At 35.7% G+C, this 22,824-nt stretch overlaps 2 protein-coding genes across 4 annotated transcripts in view; both read left to right on the forward strand.

Annotated features, from left to right (window-relative positions):
* The window catches only part of LOC111999047 (uncharacterized), a 46,505-nt gene extending 38,863 nt beyond the window's left edge, over positions 1-7,642 (forward strand). Inside the window, exons 31-42 of the mRNA XM_065772708.1 lie at positions 592-1,293; positions 1,417-1,735; positions 2,222-2,380; positions 2,483-2,646; positions 2,735-2,915; positions 2,987-3,256; positions 3,361-3,567; positions 5,307-5,361; positions 5,860-5,990; positions 6,083-7,030; positions 7,151-7,227; positions 7,342-7,642. Coding sequence (XP_065628780.1) covers positions 592-1,293; positions 1,417-1,735; positions 2,222-2,380; positions 2,483-2,646; positions 2,735-2,915; positions 2,987-3,256; positions 3,361-3,567; positions 5,307-5,361; positions 5,860-5,990; positions 6,083-7,030; positions 7,151-7,227; positions 7,342-7,642 — 3,514 coding nt within the window. The remainder of the gene's footprint in view (positions 1-591; positions 1,294-1,416; positions 1,736-2,221; positions 2,381-2,482; positions 2,647-2,734; positions 2,916-2,986; positions 3,257-3,360; positions 3,568-5,306; positions 5,362-5,859; positions 5,991-6,082; positions 7,031-7,150; positions 7,228-7,341) is intronic.
* LOC112025625 (uncharacterized) lies at positions 7,295-22,466 on the forward strand. Of its 3 annotated transcripts, none has more exons than XM_065772679.1 (16): positions 7,295-7,624; positions 7,745-7,821; positions 9,847-10,300; positions 10,419-10,505; positions 12,706-12,861; positions 12,946-13,130; positions 13,906-14,445; positions 14,879-15,056; positions 15,149-15,291; positions 15,394-15,520; positions 16,080-16,301; positions 18,240-18,596; positions 19,863-20,021; positions 20,153-20,440; positions 20,860-21,090; positions 21,472-21,902. In XM_065772679.1, exons 2-15 carry the CDS (start codon positions 7,799-7,801, stop codon positions 21,013-21,015), a joined length of 3,075 nt encoding a protein of 1,024 aa, XP_065628751.1. In that variant the 5' UTR covers positions 7,295-7,624; positions 7,745-7,798; the 3' UTR covers positions 21,016-21,090; positions 21,472-21,902. The 3 variants fall into 3 exon arrangements, with proteins under 3 accessions (XP_065628751.1, XP_065628750.1, XP_023914056.2); XM_065772678.1 differs by having other exon boundaries at positions 20,860-21,072; XM_024058288.2 differs by lacking the exon at positions 21,472-21,902 and adding an exon at positions 22,021-22,466 and having other exon boundaries at positions 7,296-7,624; positions 20,860-21,072.
* The last annotated feature ends 358 nt before the right edge of the window (positions 22,467-22,824 follow it).

Here is a 22,824-nt window from a genome sequence, read left to right on the forward strand (position 1 = left end):
CCACTTAGGTGCCAATTCCTCCCACATCAGCCTTTTCTCACTATCCACATTAGGAAAAAAATACACCGGTAAACACCAATTCAAAATTATTCCCCATATTCTAAATCTGCAGGACACCAAAAATTGACCTACAGCTTCTTCTAACTTCTCCACCACTCTCCTATTGCACATAACCAAAATCCCACCTGAAGCACCTATTGAACTCAAATAAACCCAATCAACGTGTTGACGACCCCAAAGACTTCTAATTAAACCCATAGTGATAAGCTCCATCTTTGTCTCCTGTAGGCAAATGACATCAGCCCGTCATATTCTAATAAGATTCCTAATTTGGAGCCTCTTATCCTTCTCATTCAGCCCCCTCAAATATGGGTGAAATTGTAATGCTTAGTGGACCAGGACAAACATATCAGGAAAGAGGACTTTGAAGTTTGTTGTATTTTTTTAGTGGGGTGGGGTGAGTATGATAGCTTGGTTGTGGACTTAATGTGGATGTATATATATATATATATTTATTTTTTGATAAGTATGGATGTATATATATTTTAGATGCTATGTTTTGATAAATTTGGTTTGTCATAATATGTTCAGGCCAATTCCTCCTTCACAAGCAGTGATGGCGGTGAGTAATACATATGGGCGTGTGAGGAAGCCCATTGGTTTCAATCTCATTGGTTTGTTATCTGGTATTCAAGGATTTGATAGAGGTAAAGGCCATTCTGATCTTGATAGTGATTGCTCTCTTTGGATGCCTGTTGCACCGCCTGGATACACAGCATTGGGGTGTGTAGTAAATATAGGAAACCAGCCGCCGCCAAATCATGTTGTCTATTGTATACGTTCAGACCTAGTCACATCAACAATGAGTTTAGAATGTATACTTAGTGCCCCTTCAAATTCTTGTTTCACAAATGGATTTAGCATCTGGCGTCTAGACAATGTTGTTGGTTCATATTTTGCCCATCCTTCAGCTGAATGCCCTACCAAAGAAAAAAGTTTTGACCTGAATCATCTTCTCGTGAACCCAAATCGGCATCATTCTGCCCCTGAAGAGTTAGCCTCAGATTTGACTGATGATCATGGCTACAGAAGTCAAACAAATGAACAGAGTGCAAATTCATCTGGATGGGACATTGTTAGATCAATTTCAAAAGCAACTAATTGTTATGTTGCAATCCCCAACTTCGAACGAATCTGGTGGGACAAGCGTAGTGACCTCCGGCGGCCAGTCTCAATATGGCGACCTATTGCACGTCCAGGTTATGCCATACTGGGTGACTGCATTACCGAAGGGTGAGACCTTTCGATCTTGCAAATTTTCTTTATAGTATATTTTAGTTATTTTTAATCTATATTTCTGTTAATCTCTTTATGAGTTCCTATTTACAATTTCTAGTTAAATTTTATCCCTTTCAGCTTAGAACCACCTGCTTTGGGCATAATATTCAAGGCCAATAGTCCTGAAATCTCTGCAAAGCCTGTGCAGTTTACTAGAGTTGCCCATATCACAGGAAAAGGTTTTGATGACATTTTCTTCTGGTACCCAATTGCTCCTCCTGGTTATGCTTCTCTAGGATGTGTAGTCTCCAGAATAGATGAAGCACCTCGCCTGGATTCATTTTGCTGCCCCAGAATGGATCTTGTTAGCCAAGCTAATATTCTTGACGATCCCATTTCAAGATCTTCAAGTTCAAAATCATCTCAATGCTGGAGCATTTGGAAAGTTGAAAATCAGGTTAAAATGAATTCTCATTGATCCAGGACGCTGATCTTGTTGTCTAGATTTTTTTTGGCTTCCCTATTTGATGATAATTGTAAATCTTGAACTTCTCTTTCCTTCCTCAAATGTTTATGTTAAATTACCGATTCTCACAAAAGGATCATTTAACCACATATTTCTAACACACTCCCTCACGTGTGGGCTTAGACTCCCTTTTAATAGGTGAGGCTTAATACGTGGGATTTTAAATGGGAGGTAGAGTGGAGGAAACAGGGATTAAACTCAGGACCTCCTACTTTGATACCATGTTAAATTACCGATAATTTAATTATTTCACTACATACTTCTAATTGTTTCTTTTATTTATATTTAGATTTTTCTTTTCACTTTTGGATAAGGATGATAAGATCCAATGTTATCTGTTTAGCTTATTGTTCATTTTAAACTTTTACTTAGAGAGAGGGAAATTATAATGTTTATAGTAGTCTTTTGTTTCTGTAGGCCTGTACTTTTCTTGCTCGTGCTGATCTGAAAAAACCATCAAGTCGTTTGGCTTACACCATTGGTGATTCAGTGAAGCCAAAGGCCCAGGAGAACATAACTGCTGAATTGAAGCTAAGACGTTTCTCTTTGACCATTCTTGACAGCATGTGTGGAATGGTTTGTTTTTTAAATGACCTGAACACCTAGATTCTGATGTTTAAGTAGTTTCTGTTTCTTCTAATCTATGTATTTATTATGATACATTTTAAACCCTTTCAGATGACACCACTATTTGACACAACAATCACCAATATCAAGCTTGCAACACACGGTCAACTAGAGGCAATGAATGCAGTTCTGATTTGCTCTATTGCCTCATCGGCCTTCAACGCACAATTAGAAGCCTGGGAGCCCCTTATTGAGCCATTTGATGGAATATTTAAGTAAAATTTGGTTTGCCTTTTGATTCCTTTTATAAATTTTAAATCTCTTTGCCCTTGATTAATGTTATTTTACTTCACCTTTTTTAAGGTTTGAAACTTATGATACCAATATACACCAACCATCAAAACTTGGGAAGAGAGTGCGTGTTGCTGCTACAAATATGCTGAACATAAATGTCAGTGCTGCAAATCTTGAGACTTTTGTAGGGAGCATTCTTTCATGGAGAAGGCAATTAGAACTTGAAAAGAAAGCAACAAAGCTAAATGAGGTCTTGATCTTGAGCTGATTTTCATAATAAGAAGATTTTTTCAATGCTTTACTTGCTCACTATCTTTGCAGGAAGCTGGTGATCATCAGAGACATGGAGATGATCCAACTTTTTCTGCATTGGATGAAGATGATTTTCAGACTGTGATTTTAGAAAATAAACTTGGGTGTGATATTTATCTGAAAAAAGTTGAGCAAAATTCAGATAAAGTTGACCAGCTACGTCATGGTGACAGTGCTTCTGTTTGGATTCCACCTCCAAGGTTTTCAGACAGGTTGAATGTCGCGGATGACTCGAGGGATACACGTTATTATATAGCTGTACAGATTATTGAAGCTAAGGTTGTAAATCTGGCTAAAGATTATGAAATTCTTAGTCAAGATATTCATTTTTTCATATTCACTACTGCCTCTTGAAAGAAAATAACTTTTTCTATATTTTCCAGGGTCTACCTGTCATTGATGATGGCAATAGCCATAACTTTTTCTGTGCTTTGCGCCTTGTCATTGATAGTCATGCAACAGATCAACAAAAGCTTTTTCCTCAGAGTGCAAGGACTAAATGTGTTAAGCCTTTAGTTTCAAAAATCAATAAGCTTGATACAGGCACTGTGAAGTGGAATGAACTTTTCATATTTGAAGTTCCTCGAAAGGTATCTTATTCTGCTCTTGGATTTGTTTTTGTTTGTTTCAAGTACAGTGTGTTGACCATCATGAACACGGTGTACTTTTTAGTCAATAAAACTTCTATTACCTATAAAAAAAAAAAAAATGTATGAGATAGCTTTAATTTGTGCTATGCTTATTCTCTTTTGCTTTTATGTTATTATTAGAATTAACTTATTTCACTTGTGAACTATCAATTTAGATGGCTTAGAAGGGAGACATTGCACCAAAACTATAATCAGTGGGTATAAAAATATACATAAAATTAAGTGTTGGTTGCAAGCATCTATCATAATATCTAGCGCGCTAGAATTTTTTCTTTAGTTTGGCCAAGGCTTATCTTTCACTTTCTCTTTGGGCCATTCGAGCTGCAATCTTTAAAATAAAATAAATAAATAAATAAAATCTCGTTTTGCCTCTTTGTTAGATTGGATTGGATTGGATTGGATTGAGGCATCTTCATCCTAGTGTCACAGTTTATAAACCTTTGCCTTTCAAAGTCCTCCAAACGTATATTTTATTGAGCACTCTCTTGTTAGCCTAAGACAGCTTGGTATATTGGTTTGAAAAAATGCTTGTGTGAACCTAGTCCCCCAATGTCTATTGGGATACTGTGAAGACTGGAGAGGAAGGAATCAGCATACTTTTGAGGACGTGGAAACCTCCATGGTTTGTTGAACCCTCTCTTTTTTCAAGTCCGAACAAAATGTCTTCTATCTTAGATTTCATAGATTCTCTGTGATTCTGTTTGTAATACATTGTTTTCTTATAAGTTATCTTATGTCTACTTCCAGTATACACTAGGTAGTTCTTTCTCATCAATAATTTTTTTACATATCAAAGAGAATATTAGGTATTCTCTTGTTATCCTAGGACAGCTTTGTATCGGAGGAAATAGTTGGACCATCAAAGGAAGGTGATTTTTCCTTTTTTACTTCAAACTAGCAGGATATGTAGTTGAGCAAATTTCCAAGGATTTGGGTTTGTTTGAAGGGCTTGATGAAGCAATTAGTCTTGAGAATTCTTTAATTATCAAGCAAAAGCGGATTACAGAAACCTGTAGATATACATTGTTTTTTATTGGACAGATATTGTAGACGTGCCAATCTAATTTTAGTCAGATTTTTGGACATGTCAACCTGTTCATTGGTCAAAAGGTTTGCTAATCCAGAAGTGTATCTATAAGCCAAAGTGGAGGGTGCAATTTAGATTAATTATTGTAATGATTTTTTGTGGAATCCTGCTTTTGGAAGAGGGTTTTTTTCTCCTCATTGCATCATTCTCTCTCTTATTCCGTATTTTATGAACTCCTTACATGAAATGTATGCTTTTGTTTTGTCTTATATTTTTTTGCTACATCATGATACAAGATTTATTTTTTACTCTCTCTCCCCTCTTCGAACTTTATTTGAAAATTTTCTGGGGGTAAATTTCTTACAGGCTTCCTTGTGCTTCTTTGACTGCAAGATTATTTTCATAAATGTATCCCCATTGGGCATTTCAGTTTTATAGAACAGCATACTTCTGTTGTTATTTGACTTTTGCATGTAATTTGGTGTTTTAGAAGTTCATCTGTATCTCTGTAAATTTATTTTGTTTCCACACTTATTACATGCTCCCTACATTTGTCTTTGTACTTTTTCTTATTTTTAATTCTTGATGAAGTTTTTGTAAACTTGCCTACAATTCTACCTTTCAAAAGAATCCCAACATGTATATGATGCAGGCCCCAGCTAAGTTGGAAGTGGAGGTGACAAACCTTGCAGCAAAAGCTGGAAAAGGTATGTGTTACTGGACCATGAACCTCTGGATTAGAATTTCTTCAAATAAAGTTGCTAAGGCATCTGTGGTTTCAAACTTTGTGATTTTATTCATTTCTGCACTTGGGCTGCTTCACATTCTCTATTAAATTTAAGATTAGTGCGGCATTCATTGGTCAAGTGAATTCTTACTCCTTGCATTACCCTTACCTTGTATTGATTATGGAAACCAATGTGTTTATCTTCAACCATGCTTCCTCTGAAATGTTCTCATGGGATTCAGGTTCACTTTATTCTAGAAACAAGAATCTGTATTATTTGAGTGATCTCTTTCATGTGGTACCTTTGAAAGGGTCAAAATTTATTTGGAGTTCTGTTTTTAGATAGTGTTGCATCAAGTCTTGGCGTGGTTTTCTTCCCCCTACCTTTTATGCTACTTTGCACTTGTTATGGAAAATCATCAGAATTTTCGTCTTAGTTATATTTAATATAATCTAATAATTGGTGTCTGTTTACCAGGTGAAGTCATTGGGTCCCTTTCCTTTTCTGTTGGACATAGTGCAAACATGTTGAAGAAGGTAGCTTCAGTGAGGATGTTGAATCAACCATATAATGCTCAGAATCTTGTGTCATATCCTTTAAGGAGAATGGTGAGCTATTTTATTTCATTTCGTTTATGCTTACTGATACTCATTTTCTCCAATATAATTTTTGGCTTCATTGTTCCTTTTTGCTGGCCCAGCAAAACAATGTCGAAGACATGCAAGACCACGGCTTACTATTGGCATCTACAACTTATTTTGAGAGGAAGACTATTGCAAACTTAAAAGCAGATGCAGAAAGTGAGAATGTTATAGATAGAGACATAGGATTTTGGGTTGGGCTTAGCTCGGAGGATGTAGGGGAATGTATTCGGTCATTGCTTCCAGTGTCAGTGGTCCCCAAATCATTGCAGAATGATTTTTTTGCTATGGAAGTTGTCATGAAAAATGGCAAGAAGCACGTAATTTTCAGGGGTCTTGCAACAGTTGTAAATGATACAGATGTTAAATTGGATATTTCCATATGTCATGTGTCTTTAATTCATGGTCAGAATCGCTTTTCAGGAACAAGTAATTTTAACATAGTTTCTGGTGCTTCTGCTGTTTTACCTTGGAGAAGTACGTCCAAGGATTCTGATGAATGTTTACTAGTCCGTCCTTGTGTTGATCTTCCTGAGCCCCCTTACTCATGGGGTTGTGCAGTCGCTGTTGGTTCTGGTTATGCATACGGAAAGGACCAACCCTGCATTGATCAAGATTCACTCTATAGACAAAAGCAGGAAACTAAAATGCCCAATTTTACATTCAATTTGAATCAACTTGAGAAGAAGGATATACTTCTGCGTTGTTCTAACACTGGAAGCAGACAATTTTGGCTCAGTGTAGGTGCAGATGCCTCGGTTCTTCATACTGAACTAAATGCACCTGTTTATGATTGGAGAATATCTATTAATTCTCCTTTGAAGTTGGAAAATCGACTTCCTTGTCCAGCTGAGTTCACAGTCTGGGAAAAAACAAAAGAAGGGAATTGTGTTGAGCGACAACATGGTATAATCTCTTCACGCAGGAGTGTACACATATATTCAGCAGATATTCAGAAATCTATATATCTTACATTATTTGTTCAGGGTGGTTGGGTTCTGGAGAAGGTATTAACTTTAGTCTAAATATATACATGCAACTGTTCTTTGTATGTAAAAACTCCTATACGTGGAATATTTACCTCTGATACATATTATTTCCTTTTCCATTATTTATTCTTTTGGCAGGACCCTATTCTTATTTTGGATCTTTCTTCCAGTAACCATGTTTCATCTTTCTGGATGGTCCACCAGAAAAGTAAAAGGTCTGTGATTCCAAATGAACCTTTTTTTTTTTTTTTCCTGTTATACAATGGTGTCAATTTGAATCAACTTGAGAAGAAGGATATACTTCTGCGTTGTTCTAACACTGGAAGCAGACAATTTTGGCTCAGTGTAGGTGCAGATGCCTCGGTTCTTCATACTGAACTAAATGCACCTGTTTATGATTGGAGAATATCTATTAATTCTCCTTTGAAGTTGGAAAATCGACTTCCTTGTCCAGCTGAGTTCACAGTCTGGGAAAAAACAAAAGAAGGGAATTGTGTTGAGCGACAACATGGTATAATCTCTTCACGCAGGAGTGTACACATATATTCAGCAGATATTCAGAAATCTATATATCTTACATTATTTGTTCAGGGTGGTTGGGTTCTGGAGAAGGTATTAACTTTAGTCTAAATATATACATGCAACTGTTCTTTGTATGTAAAAACTCCTATACGTGGAATATTTACCTCTGATACATATTATTTCCTTTTCCATTATTTATTCTTTTGGCAGGACCCTATTCTTATTTTGGATCTTTCTTCCAGTAACCATGTTTCATCTTTCTGGATGGTCCACCAGAAAAGTAAAAGGTCTGTGATTCCAAATGAACCTTTTTTTTTTTTTTTCCTGTTATACAATGGTGTGCCGACTCTTTGCATTGTGGTTCTTAAGTTTCTTAATTGCAGTTCCAGAGCTAAGAAATTCTACTAAAGTTAATCTCTTTGCATAAATTATGTTACGTACAATATCAAATTATTTGTCAGGACTAAATCAAACTTTTCCTTACAAGAAATGTGGATGAATATATGCTTAACTGAAACCTCCAAAGCACTTTGATTCTTTTATTTGAATGTTGTGCCTTTTCAACCTAAGAGGGCCCTCTCTTTCTAGATCCTCTGTTGTTTCAAGGTGATTCATCCTTAATTTATCTTTTATACCTATACAATGTAAACATCTACTCCCCTCTGTAGCAATAGGTTTTTGAAAACGCAAATGTTACTAATTGATTTGCTTATGGCTTCCACAAAGCCATACATTTCAACATTTTTACCACTGGTTGTTCAAAAATCTGGCTTGGCTATCACTTATTTGAATTCCTAGGGACACTAGGTATTAGTCACCAGATTCGGTCTTTCTGTTGTGTCAACACCTCTTGTTTGAATAGACATCTTCCTTTTTTGTGCAATGTGTGGAAGTTTCACTTCACTTCTGAAAGCTGTTTCTGTTACATTCTATGGATGTACTCTCTCTCTCTCTCTGAACAAATGAAAGGAAGAAATAAACAAATAAACAACTGAAACACGAATCTTCTGTGAACAAATACTGTATTTATGTGATGGTATTAGGGCTATGAATTAACTGAGCTATTCATAAACAAAAAAGCTTGGGCTTGGCATGGGAAAACGCTTGATTTTATGTTCTCTTTTTAAACAAATATACTTATATTGACTTGAGGTTCAATTTGAGTGTATATAATATTATATGTTTATTATTTATACATGTATAAAAATATACTTATATAGACTTGAGATTGGGTTGTTTAAGTTAGTAGTTAAGTTCATAATATTTCAAATTATTATTTATAATTTATTGATAATTTAAATTGTCCATTTCGTGATAATGATTGTATATAAATTTTTAACAGTACAGGGTTGGTGAATTTAATTTGTATAAGTTCACAAATAAAAATTATTAATCTGGTTATCTCAAATAACAATTTCTATAATTTAATTATTAATTATTAGCATAGGCTTGTTAAGGGCTAAAAAAAATTGATTGTGGTATTTACTATATATGGGAATACGTTAGTTAATTAACTCATGAACAAACTTGAGCTTGTTCGACAAGAAAATGAACCAAGCTTAGCTTGATGATGAGGTCGAGCTTGGTTTGAGTTCAATTCTTGCTGTTATACAGAAAACAGCTTCTCTACCTGATTTTTAGGCATTTATATATATATATATATATAATTTAAGTAAAATTTTGATTGATGAAAAAACTATTGCATCAAGTACATGGGGTATCCTAGATGAATGACCCAGCTAAGCTCTAAGATTAAAATTGTCCATAACATCTAAATACTCAGCAAAAGGGTATGTTCCTGAAATCAGCATCTACTGAAAACAATGTTTAAATAACTGCTGCTTCTCTTCTAAAATAGTCCGTTCACACCACCTAAAAATTCTAGCACTTCTTCACGCCAAATACCCCAAATCAAACAAGGAACCTTGAAAACATAAATTCGGGACATTGAGAGAGTGAAAAACCTTGATGTTGCTTTAGATGGTGTTGGAAAAGAAATAGAATGAAAATATATATGAACTTTTGTGAAATTTTGTAGCCCTCGTCAACAAAATTTTTCCCCCATTTTAGACAAATTATCTGCATGGTGACGAATAGAACACATTACTTTCTTGTAATATTTAAAATTAAGAATACCAATGAACTACAGCTCAATTGCTACTTCCTCCTTCCATAATAATGGGATGGAGAGTGAGGTAGTGGGTTCAAGACCTAGTCGATGCATGTGTAATTAACCAATAAAAAAAAAATAAATCAATGAAGAATAACTTTTCATATGGTATGCATGATGTCGATAATTATCCTATGTGCAGGAGATTGCGCGTGACCATTGACCGTGACTTGGGAGGAACAAGTGCTGCTACTAAAACCATTAGGTTTTTCGTTCCATATTGGATTATTAATGATTCATCTCTGCCTTTAGCATATCGAGTGGTGGAAGTGGAGCCTTTGGAGAAATCAGATGCAGACTCCATGTTACTTTCCAGAGCGGTTAAATCTGCAAAAATAGCCTTGAAACATCCCACGATCTCCATGGACAGGAGGCATTCTGGCCCAAGAAGAAATATTCAAGTACTTGAAGTGATTGAAGATACTACTCCAGTTCCTAGCATGCTTTCTCCACAAGACTATGCAAGCAGAACAGGTCTTATATCATTTACATCTAACAAAGATGCACGTCTGTCTTCACGGGTGGGCGTTGCTGTTGCCATTCGTAATTCTGAAATTTACAGTCCTGGGATTTCTCTTCATGAGCTGGAAAACAAGGTGACTTGGATATGAAGTTAAATATTCCCAAGATTATGACGACTTCAGATGTAGTTTTTTATCCTCTTATGTGTGGAATTTTTCATAGTATGTGATACACTTTGAAACTTCTCCTCAGGAACGGGTTGAAGTCAAGGCATACAATTCAGATGGATCGTACTTCAAGCTTTCAGCAGTGCTGAACATGACCTCAGACAGAACAAAGGTTGAAATAAATTTCTGCACTTGTTTTTTGGTTTTCTTTCTGTGATTAATTGCAGTATGTAGATCTCACATTTGTTATCATGTTATAATTTTTAATAATTCACTCAATTGCACGGTGGTTGTGTATCTTCTGTTGTTAATCTCATCCTGTACGAGCCAATATGTACAGGTTTTTAGAAAACCTAAATGGTTATCCTGTCTATTATGCACAGCTATAGACTATAATGGTCTGTTCTGTACAACCTTACCAGACGCAGACTGTATTGCCTGGTCTTGTATGAAAGATTTTAAAATTAAAATAACTGTGAAATGGTTGTTTTTGGGCCAAAAAGATAATTAACCAATAAATAAAATAAGTGATATTCTGAAATACCTAAAACAGAGCTCTACATCTTAGGATAAAAATTAATTCAAAATTGTTATTATTCATGTTACAAGAGGCTATGATGATGCAGGGCATTTCAAGTTGTTGAATCCTAATCCTCTTGTGAATGGTTAGTTAATTAGATGATTGCTTAAGCATTAGCCAATAGGTTTTAGACACTTGTCAAGCATCTAGAAGTCTCCAATTCCAAACAAATAGTATAAGTACTACATTGTAGTTACAGTACCTGGTCTATGAAGGCAGCCATTGCATGCAAGCATGGCACAAGCAATGGAATTTTCGAGTGTTGCAATTTTGGAGGACAAGTCTATGAAACCCCTAACAAGTGGAAGTCAGCCATGCAGTTGGAAGGAAATCCTTGATGGCGGAAGGGGTTAAAGAAGAAGGTATAACTTTGAACCTTGATAATACCTTGCAAGCACCCAATGAAGATATGCTAATGAATGCACCCATGTATGATCAATATGCTTCCATCCTTATTCCTTATCCCCATCTTCACCCAGGCTAACGGGGCCTTACTTATTCAGGGGGAGAGTGGAGCCTCAAGAAGCACTATTGAGAGGAAAATCCTTGGCCCTCTGCATTCTCTACAGGGTTCCAAACCTTTCTTCCAGAAGAAGAAGCAATAAAGTGAAGGAATGCATTCTAGAACTTGTGTATGATCCATTTGTGGAAGAAGTAGATGCTAATATAGAGCAAGAAGGAGGTGAAGTTAGAGTTTCAAGAGGGTGCTTAGGGTTCTTATCAATCACAAGCTTTCAAGATTGTGTTCTTTATGATAAGAAGACCATGAATGTTTGTCATCTCTTCCTTGCAAGTGGAAGGCCACGTCAACATGATAGGAAAACCATCCATGGTAGAAGGTGTAGCACACACATTATGTACAAGATGGTACACCCCTACTATTTGCAACCAAAGAAGAGGAAAGTAAGCCCCAACCCAATGGTCAAGATGAAGGTTGATTCAGTTGTGTGGGACTTTGCCGTGCAGAAGCAGCAGCCTTTGGTGTGCTGCCAACTGTAGAAAACTCATTACACAATGCAACTGCATCATCCTAAAAGGCTAGAAATTCATACAAATCTTGTGGCAATCAAGAGCACTTGAGGTCAAGTACTTCTTAGGAGGGAGAGTCCTGATGCTGGGCATTTCAAGTTGTTGCATCCTAATCCTCTTGTGAATAGTTAGTTAGTTAGTTAGTTAGATGATTGCTTAAGCATTAGCCAATAGGTTTTAGGCACTTGTCAAGCATCTAGAAGGCTCCAATGCCAAGCAAATAGTATAAGTACCACATTGTAGTTATTTTGTGATTAGTTTTTGAATGCAATTACATAGATTAACTTAGTGCTATTTTCAAGAGATGGATTTCTCTTAAGAAGGTTTTGTCACACTTTGTTCACTGTTCTAAGCAACTCTCATTTCCCTTAATCAATTCTAAGCCTAAACAGCAGCCCCCTTAGAATCCCTGCATCATATGATTTATAGGGAAATCAGAAATCCCAAAATGCTCAAAGGCCTTAGATCTAAATCTTTAGGGTGACAACAGAAAACTTTCATACACTGGTCTGTTGTATATAGGATTTTAATTGTAATAAAGCTATGATAATTTGTGAACGACTACTTAGCCTGTTAGGGATGAAAGCCCCTAGATTACCCAGCAACTGATTCTAGAGAGTGCAGTTGGTTGCCCGCAGGTTTTATGCTAGAGGCAAGTCCAAAGGACACTTCTTTAAAAAGGTTCCTTATATTATATTTATATATATTGTGAATTTTTATTTGCTCCTCAGTAATTAACAATTGCTTATTCATTCATGTTCAGGCGGTTCATTTTCAGCCACACACCCTGTTCATTAATAGGGTTGGTTGCAGTCTCTGCCTGCAGCAATGTGATTCTCAGTCAGTGGCATGGGTTCATCCCTCTGATCCCCCAAAACCCTTTGGCTGGCAGTCTTCTGCCAAAGTTGAACTTTTGAAGGTCTGTTCAATAGAATCATCTTTATTCTTTACTGGATAATATGATATCTGTGACTTACAATGAATTTTTTTTCCCCCATTTCAGATGCGGGTAAATGGATACAAATGGAGTGCACCATTCAGTGTTTGTAATGAAGGTGTGATGCGCATTTGTTTGAAGAAGGATATTGGAGATGATCAGATGCAGTTAAGGGTAGCAGTAAGAAGTGGAGGAAAGAGCTCGCGCTATGAAGTTATTTTCCGTCCAAATTCATTATCAAGCACTTACAGGTTTTTTTCTTTTTTTTTTTTCAGGAAACTTTCTGTATCTGTTCTATTTTCTTTTTTTAAGTGCAATCTGAACAGTAAAAACATGCTGAAGGCATGATAAAATAGGTGAAGTATTCTTCTCATTAAGTTGTGGTGAAATTTTCTTGAACTGGTAAATGGATACAAAAACTAATGTAGAAACTAGGAAACACGGACACTACATTTGGGGTGCTATACCCATGTCGTACTTGCCTTGCCATGTCATAATTTTTCCGAAATTGCTTGTGTCGTCGTGTTGTACCCGTACCTGTGTCTGTGCTTCTTACTGTAGAAATAGGCCTGCAGAGTCTTCCATTTATTTCTTTAAGTCAAACTATTTCGTTTCTTTTTCTCTATTCTACATATTGTGAGTGCAATGTTATTGTTAAAGAAGAATAAAATAATATAAAGAAGCAGAAGCAAGAAAGAGAGAAGAACACAGGGATTATATGGTTTGGCCAACAGCCTACATCCACAAAATAAAGCCCTAGTAGTTGCATCTTTACTATATACTCAAGTAATCAATTACAGTGAACCCTTAACTGGGTATATATAGAGACTAGAAGGTAGGGTTAACCCAATATGGGTGTACAACATAACTAGGCCTCTTGGGCCATTACATCAACATAAACCCAATCCTTTAACAATTATGTTCTAGTAAAAAATAATCTCCTCTCTAATTTTCCTTTTCTATTTTTGTTATGCATATGTTGTTTTGGTTCATGCTCCAGTAGTATAATCAACTTTCTACAAGCAGGATTGAAAATCGTTCGATGTTTTTACCCATTCACTTTCGGCAAGTGGATGGTACCAGTGATTCGTGGCAGTTTCTTCTACCTAACTCAGCTGCTTCTTTTCTGTGGGAAGATCTTGGTAGAAGACATTTGTTGGAACTCCTGGTAGACGGGGCTGATCCATTAAAATCTCAGAAGTATGATATTGATGAAACTTTTGATCACCAACCAATTCACATGATGGGTGGACCTGCTAAAGCTCTACGTGTTACAATTCTAAAAGAGGAGAAGATGAATATCATTAAGATCAGTGACTGGATGCCAGAAAATGAGCCGAAAGGAATCTTGAGTAGAAGACATTTGCCTGCTTCATCACAGCTTTCTGGAAATGACTTTCAACAGCAACAATTATCATCAATCTCAGATTGTGAATTTCATGTAATTATTGAGCTTGCTGAGTTTGGAATCTCTATCATTGACCATACACCTGAGGAAATATTATACCTTTCAGTGCAGAATCTTCTTCTAGCATATTCAACCGGCTTGGGCTCTGGGATCAGTAGGTAGGATTTTCTTTCCATTTAGTACTTCATTTTTGGATGGTAAAACATCTTAAGAGTTTAGGATACCTCCAGAGTGCATGAATACACTTTCATGGATGGATATAACTTTTTATATATACATATAATTCTGTTTTTTTTTTTAAAATGGAAAATGCAATTCAAAAACATTTTGAAATGTGATGGGTATATAATAAGTTTACATGTGGCAAGAAAGGTGTGATGGATTAGATGTTGATGAGCTTATGTCTTTTAAGCCATAGGTGGTGTCTTTTGTTTTTTTTTTTTTTAAAAAGAGAAAATTTACTCTATGATTTTATGAAACATGGCTTAATTTGGCAGGTCAGGTTACTCAGGTGTGCTTTTATTTTCTTTTTGGTTATGCAATCATCTCCATCATTCAACTAAGCAACTTCCACAACCTCTGTTTTTACAGGTTCAAATTAAGAATGCACGCAATACAAGTGGATAACCAATTGCCCCTAAGTCCAATGCCAGTTCTCTTCCGGCCACAGAGAGTTGGGGAGGGAACTGAGTATATCTTGAAATTTTCCTTGACAATGCAATCAAATGGCTCATTAGATCTGTGTGTCTATCCATATATTGGAGTCCAAGTGAGCTGTCAATTTTCTAAATACCTTGCAGAAATATAACGATTTGTTTCCTTAATATGTTAATCATATTTATACTGATTACTTTATAACAGGGACCTGAAAATTCTGCCTTTTTAGTGAACATTCATGAACCCATTATTTGGCGCCTTCATGAAATGATTCAGCAAGTGAACCTCAGCCGATTATATGATACTAAAACCACTGCTGTTTCAGTTGATCCAATCATTCAGATTGGGTATGCAAAGACCTCTCTTCAAGCTTGTAATTCTAAATCTGGTTATTTTATGCATTTGGTTTCCTGAAATTGCTCCAATAATACCATCTTTGAAAATTTCAGAGTCTTTAACACCTCAGAAGTTCGATTCAAAGTTTCAATGGCAATGTCACCAAGTCAACGGCCTAAGGGTGTACTTGGATTTTGGTCATCCTTGATGACTGCATTGGGCAACACCGAGAGTATGCCAGTATGTGTTATGATCTGTCTTAATATGATTCCTTAGCTTGGAGAAATTTTTTAGATGTTTTACGATCAAACTTTCCATCTGAATCTAAATTACAACCCTCAATATTATTTGTAAACAATAGGCTCATGATGAGAGCATCATCATTTAATTTATTTTCACTAAGTGGAAGCTTGGTCCAAATTTGTTTTGAGAAAATGACTTTCAAAGTGTCAATGACTGTTATTGCCGCATCCCATAAGATGATTTCAATGTGTTCATAAGCATGGTGTCTGTAGTAGCATCAGATTATAACACTGCATGTAAACTATTTCCAGTATGCCTGTCCACCTAGCCTACCACTTCAGTCTCAAAATAATATTTGATACAGCTCAGTCATTTGAACCTTAGGCTATCAATTCCATAAATCTTGGGAGTTACTCTTGAGAGATTGTCTCTCTTTAAAAGAAAGTGGTGGATGATTCTTGTAATATTGGAACTTTCTTTTTCTTGAGGCATCATACATTGTTCTATTATAGTGTAAAATAAGAGTTTGATTTATTTTTATATTTTTGTTAATCAGGTCAGGATAAATCAAAGGTTCCATGAGAATGTGTGCATGAGACAGAGTTCCATGATTAGTATTGCTATTTCAAACATTCGGAAGGATCTTCTAAGCCAACCTCTTCAACTGCTCTCAGGTGTTGACATATTGGGTAATGCAAGTAGTGCACTTGGACATATGAGTAAAGGTGTTGCTGCATTATCAATGGATAAGAAGTTCATTCAAAGCCGTCAGAGACAGGTTTACTAAATATTGCATATTTGTCATTCATTTTCTTATAATTGCTGCAAATTGGACATTATGAACTTCTAAGATCTAGTGTAGACCATACACGTGAAGATAGGATAAGAGCAAGGTGGATGAAGAGTATTGTGTAATCGTAGAATACCTATTAAGTTAAAGGGAAAGTTTTATAAGGTTTCTGTTAAAATATTGGGTTTATGATGATGTAATGGCCCAAGAGGTCCAGTTATGTTATAAGCCCATATTGGGCTAACTCTAACTTCTAGTCTCTATATATACTCTATTAGTGTTTATTGTAATAGTTTCGAGTATATGGTAAGAATGTAGCAGCTAGGGCTTTATTCTCCTTGTGTTCTTTGCTCTTACTTGCTTCTGCTTCTCTATATTATTTTATTCTCGTCTTTAACATGGTATTAGAGCATGAGATCCTGAGTTTGATCATTGTCTCCTCCACTCTACTTTTCATTTAAATTTCCATGTATTAGGTCTCACCTATTAAAAGGTAGTTTCAACCCACACATGAGGGGAAGTGTTAGAATTGTGTGGTTAAACGATTAAATTTACCATATCCTAATAGTTTAAACTTTTAGGATAATCGGTAATTTAATAGTTGCTATAAGATTAGTTATGCTTTATATTACCAAATGTTGGGCAGTTAAGAAGTAACATATTTATAAAATAAGTGTAGCTGAAATGAGAATGTTAAGATTGATAAGTAAAAATTTTGAATACACAGAAAGAGGGGATTTGAAATAAGAAAATCTACTTAAAGATAGAGGTAGCTCCTATAGATGAAAAGGTGAGAGAGAGTCACTTGAGATGGTTTAGTCATGTTCAGACCATAGCAATTAATGCATCGGTAAGAAAGTGTGAGTTGATCCAAGTTGAAGGAAATTGTAAAAGGTAGAGGGAAACTCAAAATAACATTAGTAGAAGTAATAAAAAATGACTTATCAATTAAGAGAGTAACAGAAAATATTGTTTTAAATAGAACAAAATGGAGGAAAAGAATAAATGTGGCCGATCCTAACTAGTTTGTTAAGGATCCATAGCCAACCTCAAAATTTTGAGATTAAGGCTTCTTGTTGTTTTTGTATTGTAGACCATAGGTGCCGGTAATAAAGAGTTACTTGATTCAAGTTGAGATATTGAAAAAAGGTAGAGGAAGACAAAAATAACATTAGTAGAATTGGTTAAAAATGACATGTCAATTAAAGAAGTAACAGAGGCTATGACTTTGGATAGAATAGAATGGAGGAAAATAATACATGTGACCAACCTTGACTAATTTTGTTGAGAATTCATAGCTTACTAAAAAAAGTTGAGACTAAGCCTTTGTTGTTGTGGATAGTGTAGACCACAATGACTATATACTGAGTGGTGAAAAATACATGTGCTGTTATTTATGTTGGGCGGTATATAGGTGATTTACTATATACATAATTTTTCATTGAAATGAAACAATCCCAATATGTAGAAGAAGCTCAAAGGAAGCAAACGTATTTTAGGTTACTGCACCCTAATAAGAGTTGACTATTTAACAGTATACTTTGGCCATTCCTTCATTCTTTAGCCTACTCTACACTAATAAGCTGTAGGAGAAGCTCAAAGGGGATTTTTCAATGTTCCTACTTCACATGAATGAGTGCAGTCTATATACAGTTTACTTTGCCCATTCCTTCCATCTTGGATATTTCCTTTATATTCAGAATAATGATATATTCGTTGTAAATGAAACTGTCCCTTTTGACCTTGCATAAATACAGTGCATGATAGCATTTCTTTACCTGAGTACTTTTCCTCCTTGACATGTTCATAGATATTTTTCACCAATTGATCATCTGCTGGTCATTGAATATGTATGCTTAAATGTACACATATATGTATATACATGTGTGTGTGTGTGTGTGTGTGTAATGAACTTTTTTTCTGCAGGAAAAGAAGGGTGTGGAGGACCTTGGTGATGTTATCAGAGAGGGAGGTGGAGCACTTGCAAAAGGCCTATTTAGAGGCGTTACTGGCATATTGACAAAGCCTCTTGAAGGTGCCAAAAATTCCGGTGTTGAGGGATTTGTTCAGGGTGTTGGAAAAGGAATAATAGGTGCAGCTGCACAACCAGTGAGTGGAGTTTTAGATCTTTTGTCAAAAACTACCGAAGGGGCCAATGCTATGAGAGTTAAGATAGCATCTGCTATAACTTCAGATGAACAACTCCTCCGCAGGAGACTGCCTCGTGTAATAGGTGGTGATAATTTGCTTCGACCATATGATGAGTACAAAGCACAGGGACAGGTACTAGTTTTTCATCACACTATGGATTGCTTACATTAGTAGTGTTATTTTCAGAGTGTCTAGATATGGTTATACAAGATAAATGGATTAAATTGTTATAAACAATTGGATTCTTTTTATATGGACATTGGCAGGCATATAAGGAAAAAAAGGGCAATTACATTGATCGCCCTCCAAGTTTGCAAAATAATACTCATTTGTTATGACTTCAAACTCTTCCTCCCTCATTTACCATACTGTCCTTCAAATACCTCCCCTATGCCATTAATTGACCGAAACATTATATTTTTTCCTTGCAACATGAAAATATAAAAAGTTATACTCAACTTAGTGGATCCAATTAACTTATAGTAGTACACTTAACAAATTTATGATATAATTTTCCTTGTGGAGAGCACCAACAGATCCTACCTTTTGGGGGAGGACTGGAGGGGTGGGGGAATTGTAATTTATCTAATAATAATTTTAGAAAATATCCCATTTGCTGACTGAACTTCCATGAGGCATCTGGTTGACCAATTTATTCTGGAGATGATTGGTTTAAAGGAGATAATTGTCTAATTAAGAGACCAACTAGACATTTCACTTGGACATATTTATTTTTTTAATATCCCCGCTGTGAAGAGATTATTATTATTTTATTTTAAGTGTGAAATGGAATAAGTTTGGAGATCTGGCAGTTCGTGCAAAAATGCTGAAGGTTATAGTTATATCTAGATATTTCTCTCAGGACCCTCTTTACAAAATTAGCACTGGTTAGTTAGCCCTTTTGGTAAGAAGTGCGTTATACTTTTATTGATAATTACATGGTGAATTATCCTGTTTTCCTAAAGATCAGTTAATTAGTAGCAATCCTGTCCATACCTTTTGTGCCTTGGTTTCCTGGCATATAACTTAGAATTTAGACATTTGTACTCTTTAAAATCTAATGCAGCCATAGAAAATAGTCATTTTTGCCAACGGCTTGGAAGCCTATGCTTGCATCTTATGATTTTTATGATTATTTTCCATTTTTTAATGGTTAAGTCTTGAGGTGTAAATATCTTCTTTTTTTATTATCCAATATTGTGCAGACCTGTAGGTTTTACCTAATTTCCAACTGTGGCTATTTTCAGCAGCTCTTTTTTTCTTTTTTCTTTTTTGCAAAATTTGTCATAGCTATCTTCCTTTATTTAATTGTGTTGACAGTTCATATAGGGTTTTTGTTTGTATTGTTATAAATGTGACCTTGATTCTGAATCTATTTGCATTGTTTGCATCATGAAGGTTATATTGCAGCTGGCAGAATATGGTTCATTTTTTGGCCAGGTTGATCTATTTAAAGTACGTGGAAAGTTTGCCTTGTCAGATGCTTATGAAGATCACTTTTTACTTCCAAAAGAAAAAATCCTTGTGGTCACCCACCGTAGGGTCATATTGTTGCAAGTAAGCTAGCTTGAAATGAACAATTTATGGTGCTGCATCCCTTCCACCTTTTCCATACCCAATGGCACTAACAAATATAAAATCTTCATCTTTTTTTTCTTTTTTCTTTTTTGCCCCTTTTCCAATTACAGCAACCTTCCAACATAATTGCTCAGAGGAAGTTCAGCCCAGCAAGGGATCCTTGTTCAGTACTGTGGGATGTATTGTGGAATGACCTTATGACAATGGAATTGACACAGGGAAAGAAAGACCATCCAAAAGCTCCACCTTCACGGCTTATTATTTATCTAAAGACTAGAGCAACAGAGTTAAAGGAGCAGGTTCGTGTTATAAAATGCAAACCTGAAACCAACCAGGCTTTTGAAGTTTACGTTTCAATTGAGCAAGCAGCGAACACTTACGGGTCAAACCTTTCAAAGGTTGGTTTCCAATGCCATATGTTATTCCATTCATTTGGCATAAGAGCATGTAATATTGTGGTCAAGGTCTACACCTTCCTTCAAAAACATTGTCAATCATTTTTTTTACTTCCTCAAAGCTGATTAGAATGCTACAAAATGTATGAAAATGAACTTTAAAGCATAGAAATTGTGCCTATGCATTTGTGGGCTCAACATTTCTGAAATAGATGTGCATGAGTTTGTCTTGAGTATATCATCTTTCACCTGTCATCTATGGATTAGATTATGCATATCTGGTAGTGTAACTGGTGTTTACATTTCAATTATGGGAACATATTAGCCCAGATAACACATCCTTAGACGTGTCTTACTGAAAGTTTACATAAACGATTAAGGTTTTTCCATGTAATGATAACTTATTTTTGAATTTTTTTCAGGAAATGAAAAGAAGGAAAGTGACAAAACCATATTCACCAATTTCTGATAGTGGCAGTGCTGAAATTACTTTGAAGGAAGTCATTTGCACCTGGTCCCCCCAACATGTGCCTGCATCAGTTCCTCTAAGTTCAACTTTTGGCAGCAGTTCTGATTGAATTTAAAAGTCTGTTCCCTTGGGGAAAATATCGTCCATGGCCTTCTGCACTCTTCAGGTCATAAGAAACAGCTGTGTTAGTGTTTTCATGGTATTTGTATAATACTTTGCATTTTCCATTTATGATCATGATTGTGCACACTTTTCATTTGGTAATTAGATGCACATCTGGTTGTTATTGAACCCACGACCTTGCCCTTCACCTTGCTCTAGCAATAGTTTCCTGGCAAGTTAGAAGGTTTTGTGGATCATGACCCCTGTGGAACTCTCTTCCCTCCCCCCACCCCCACAAAAGAAAATAATAATAATAATAATAAAATAAATAAATAAAGCACACAAAATAAATGAATCCTAAGTCATTATTTGATTAATTTGAACCAATGAGTAAAGAAAGCTTCTTTGAGCTTAGAACTAAGTAAATATGCTTTTGCTATGCTAATTAAAACTCCAACTACAGGATGACGATTAACCGATGGCTACATTGCCCCTTGGTTTTGTTAATGTCTTCATTTAATAGTCAGATTGGTTGGAGAAAGTTGTGGGCTGACATATGGGAAAAAGATTGGTTGCAGAAATGTTCCTAGAAATGGATTTCAATGATCATCTCTCTATCTCTGCGGATCAGGCCTTATGATGATAATTATTGTTTGAACTGTCCACTGTTGTGTTTACCCTTTTGTTATCTTTTCTAAATGAAAAATTAGCATCAACAGAGCAAACAGGGATTAAATAAATTTGTACATTATAGAAGAGTTGAAACTTTGGGAAACCAATGTGAACCTTGGACCAAATGGCATCTCCTAGCCCATAAACATGGTGTTGAATTCCGTGCAAGTGCATCAGTTGTATTTACCTATAATAAATAAGATTGATCTTTCTTTTTGTTTCCCTTTTTTGTAGTGGAATTTTTTTGCTGTTTGTGCAATGCACTATTTTGGTGGCTAGTGTAATTTCCGTATTGAAGTTGCATTAACCTCGCCTTATGAAATGATGTGTGCCACTGCAGGTGCTAAAGATTAGTATAGGAGGCTGTTTCCTGTAGGAGATTTAGCAGAAGCCATTGGGAAGAGCGCTGCTAGTGGACTTTGTAGATTTTTTGAATACTAGGTCACATGTTAGTAATATCTTTGTATCAACTAAAGCTTGTACAGTAATACCTCCTGCAATCAGTTGTCAGTGGCTTTGTCAAATGTACAGCTTTTAATATTTTTGCATGTATAGTTTCCCTTGTATATGTAGGATTTTGAGAAGGCAGAAATATAGTTGGCCCTTATTGGTTCCTCGGGAAGACCTTAGTTTGCTGATCAGCAAGGAAATCCTAGTAGTTACACCTTTTTTACTCTTATGGCATTTTCTGTAAGTTGCTTTAGATAATTGACATTCACCGATCAAGAGCTGTAACTCCCATTGTGGGATGATTCAATGATAATTCTCTTTCCTATTGTGTAAAAATGCTGCAAAGTGCCTGATTCTCATCTGTTATTGTAAAGTGTTCTCCTGGAGTTTTAACAACATATTTAGAATAACACAAAGGACATTACCACTATGATATCAATACATAATCAGCCTTTCGAAAAGGGGAAATTTTTAGCAATGTTATTTGCACACCCTATGGTCTTGACTGTCTACCATGTACCTTGCTTTTGAATGTGTCGGTTTAGCTATTTTGAAACTTGGTTTAAATAGGGGTTGTTTATGTGTAATTGACGAAGTTGAAAGCTCTCTATGGAATTTTGGTCAAGCATGAATGCATGATTATGTTATTTGTTTACGTATGTATTACGAGTGGCAGAGCATGATCTCGTGAATC

Source organism: Quercus suber, unplaced genomic scaffold (assembly GCF_002906115.3).
Source record: "Quercus suber isolate HL8 unplaced genomic scaffold, Cork oak 2.0 scaffold_62, whole genome shotgun sequence".
In the NCBI taxonomy this organism is placed as follows: domain Eukaryota; kingdom Viridiplantae; phylum Streptophyta; class Magnoliopsida; order Fagales; family Fagaceae; genus Quercus; species Quercus suber.

What these genes read in the sequence shown, in the direction of transcription:
- LOC112025625 (XM_065772679.1), top strand. Translation starts at nt 7,799, where the DNA reads ATGGTCCACCAGAAAAGTAAAAG. An exon ending in CCAAAGTTGAACTTTTGAAG is followed by an intron (nt 12,862 to 12,945) that starts GTCTGTTCAATA and finishes CCCCCATTTCAG; the next exon opens with ATGCGGGTAAATGGATACAA. An exon ending in GATCCAATCATTCAGATTGG is followed by an intron (nt 15,292 to 15,393) that starts GTATGCAAAGAC and finishes TGAAAATTTCAG; the next exon opens with AGTCTTTAACACCTCAGAAG.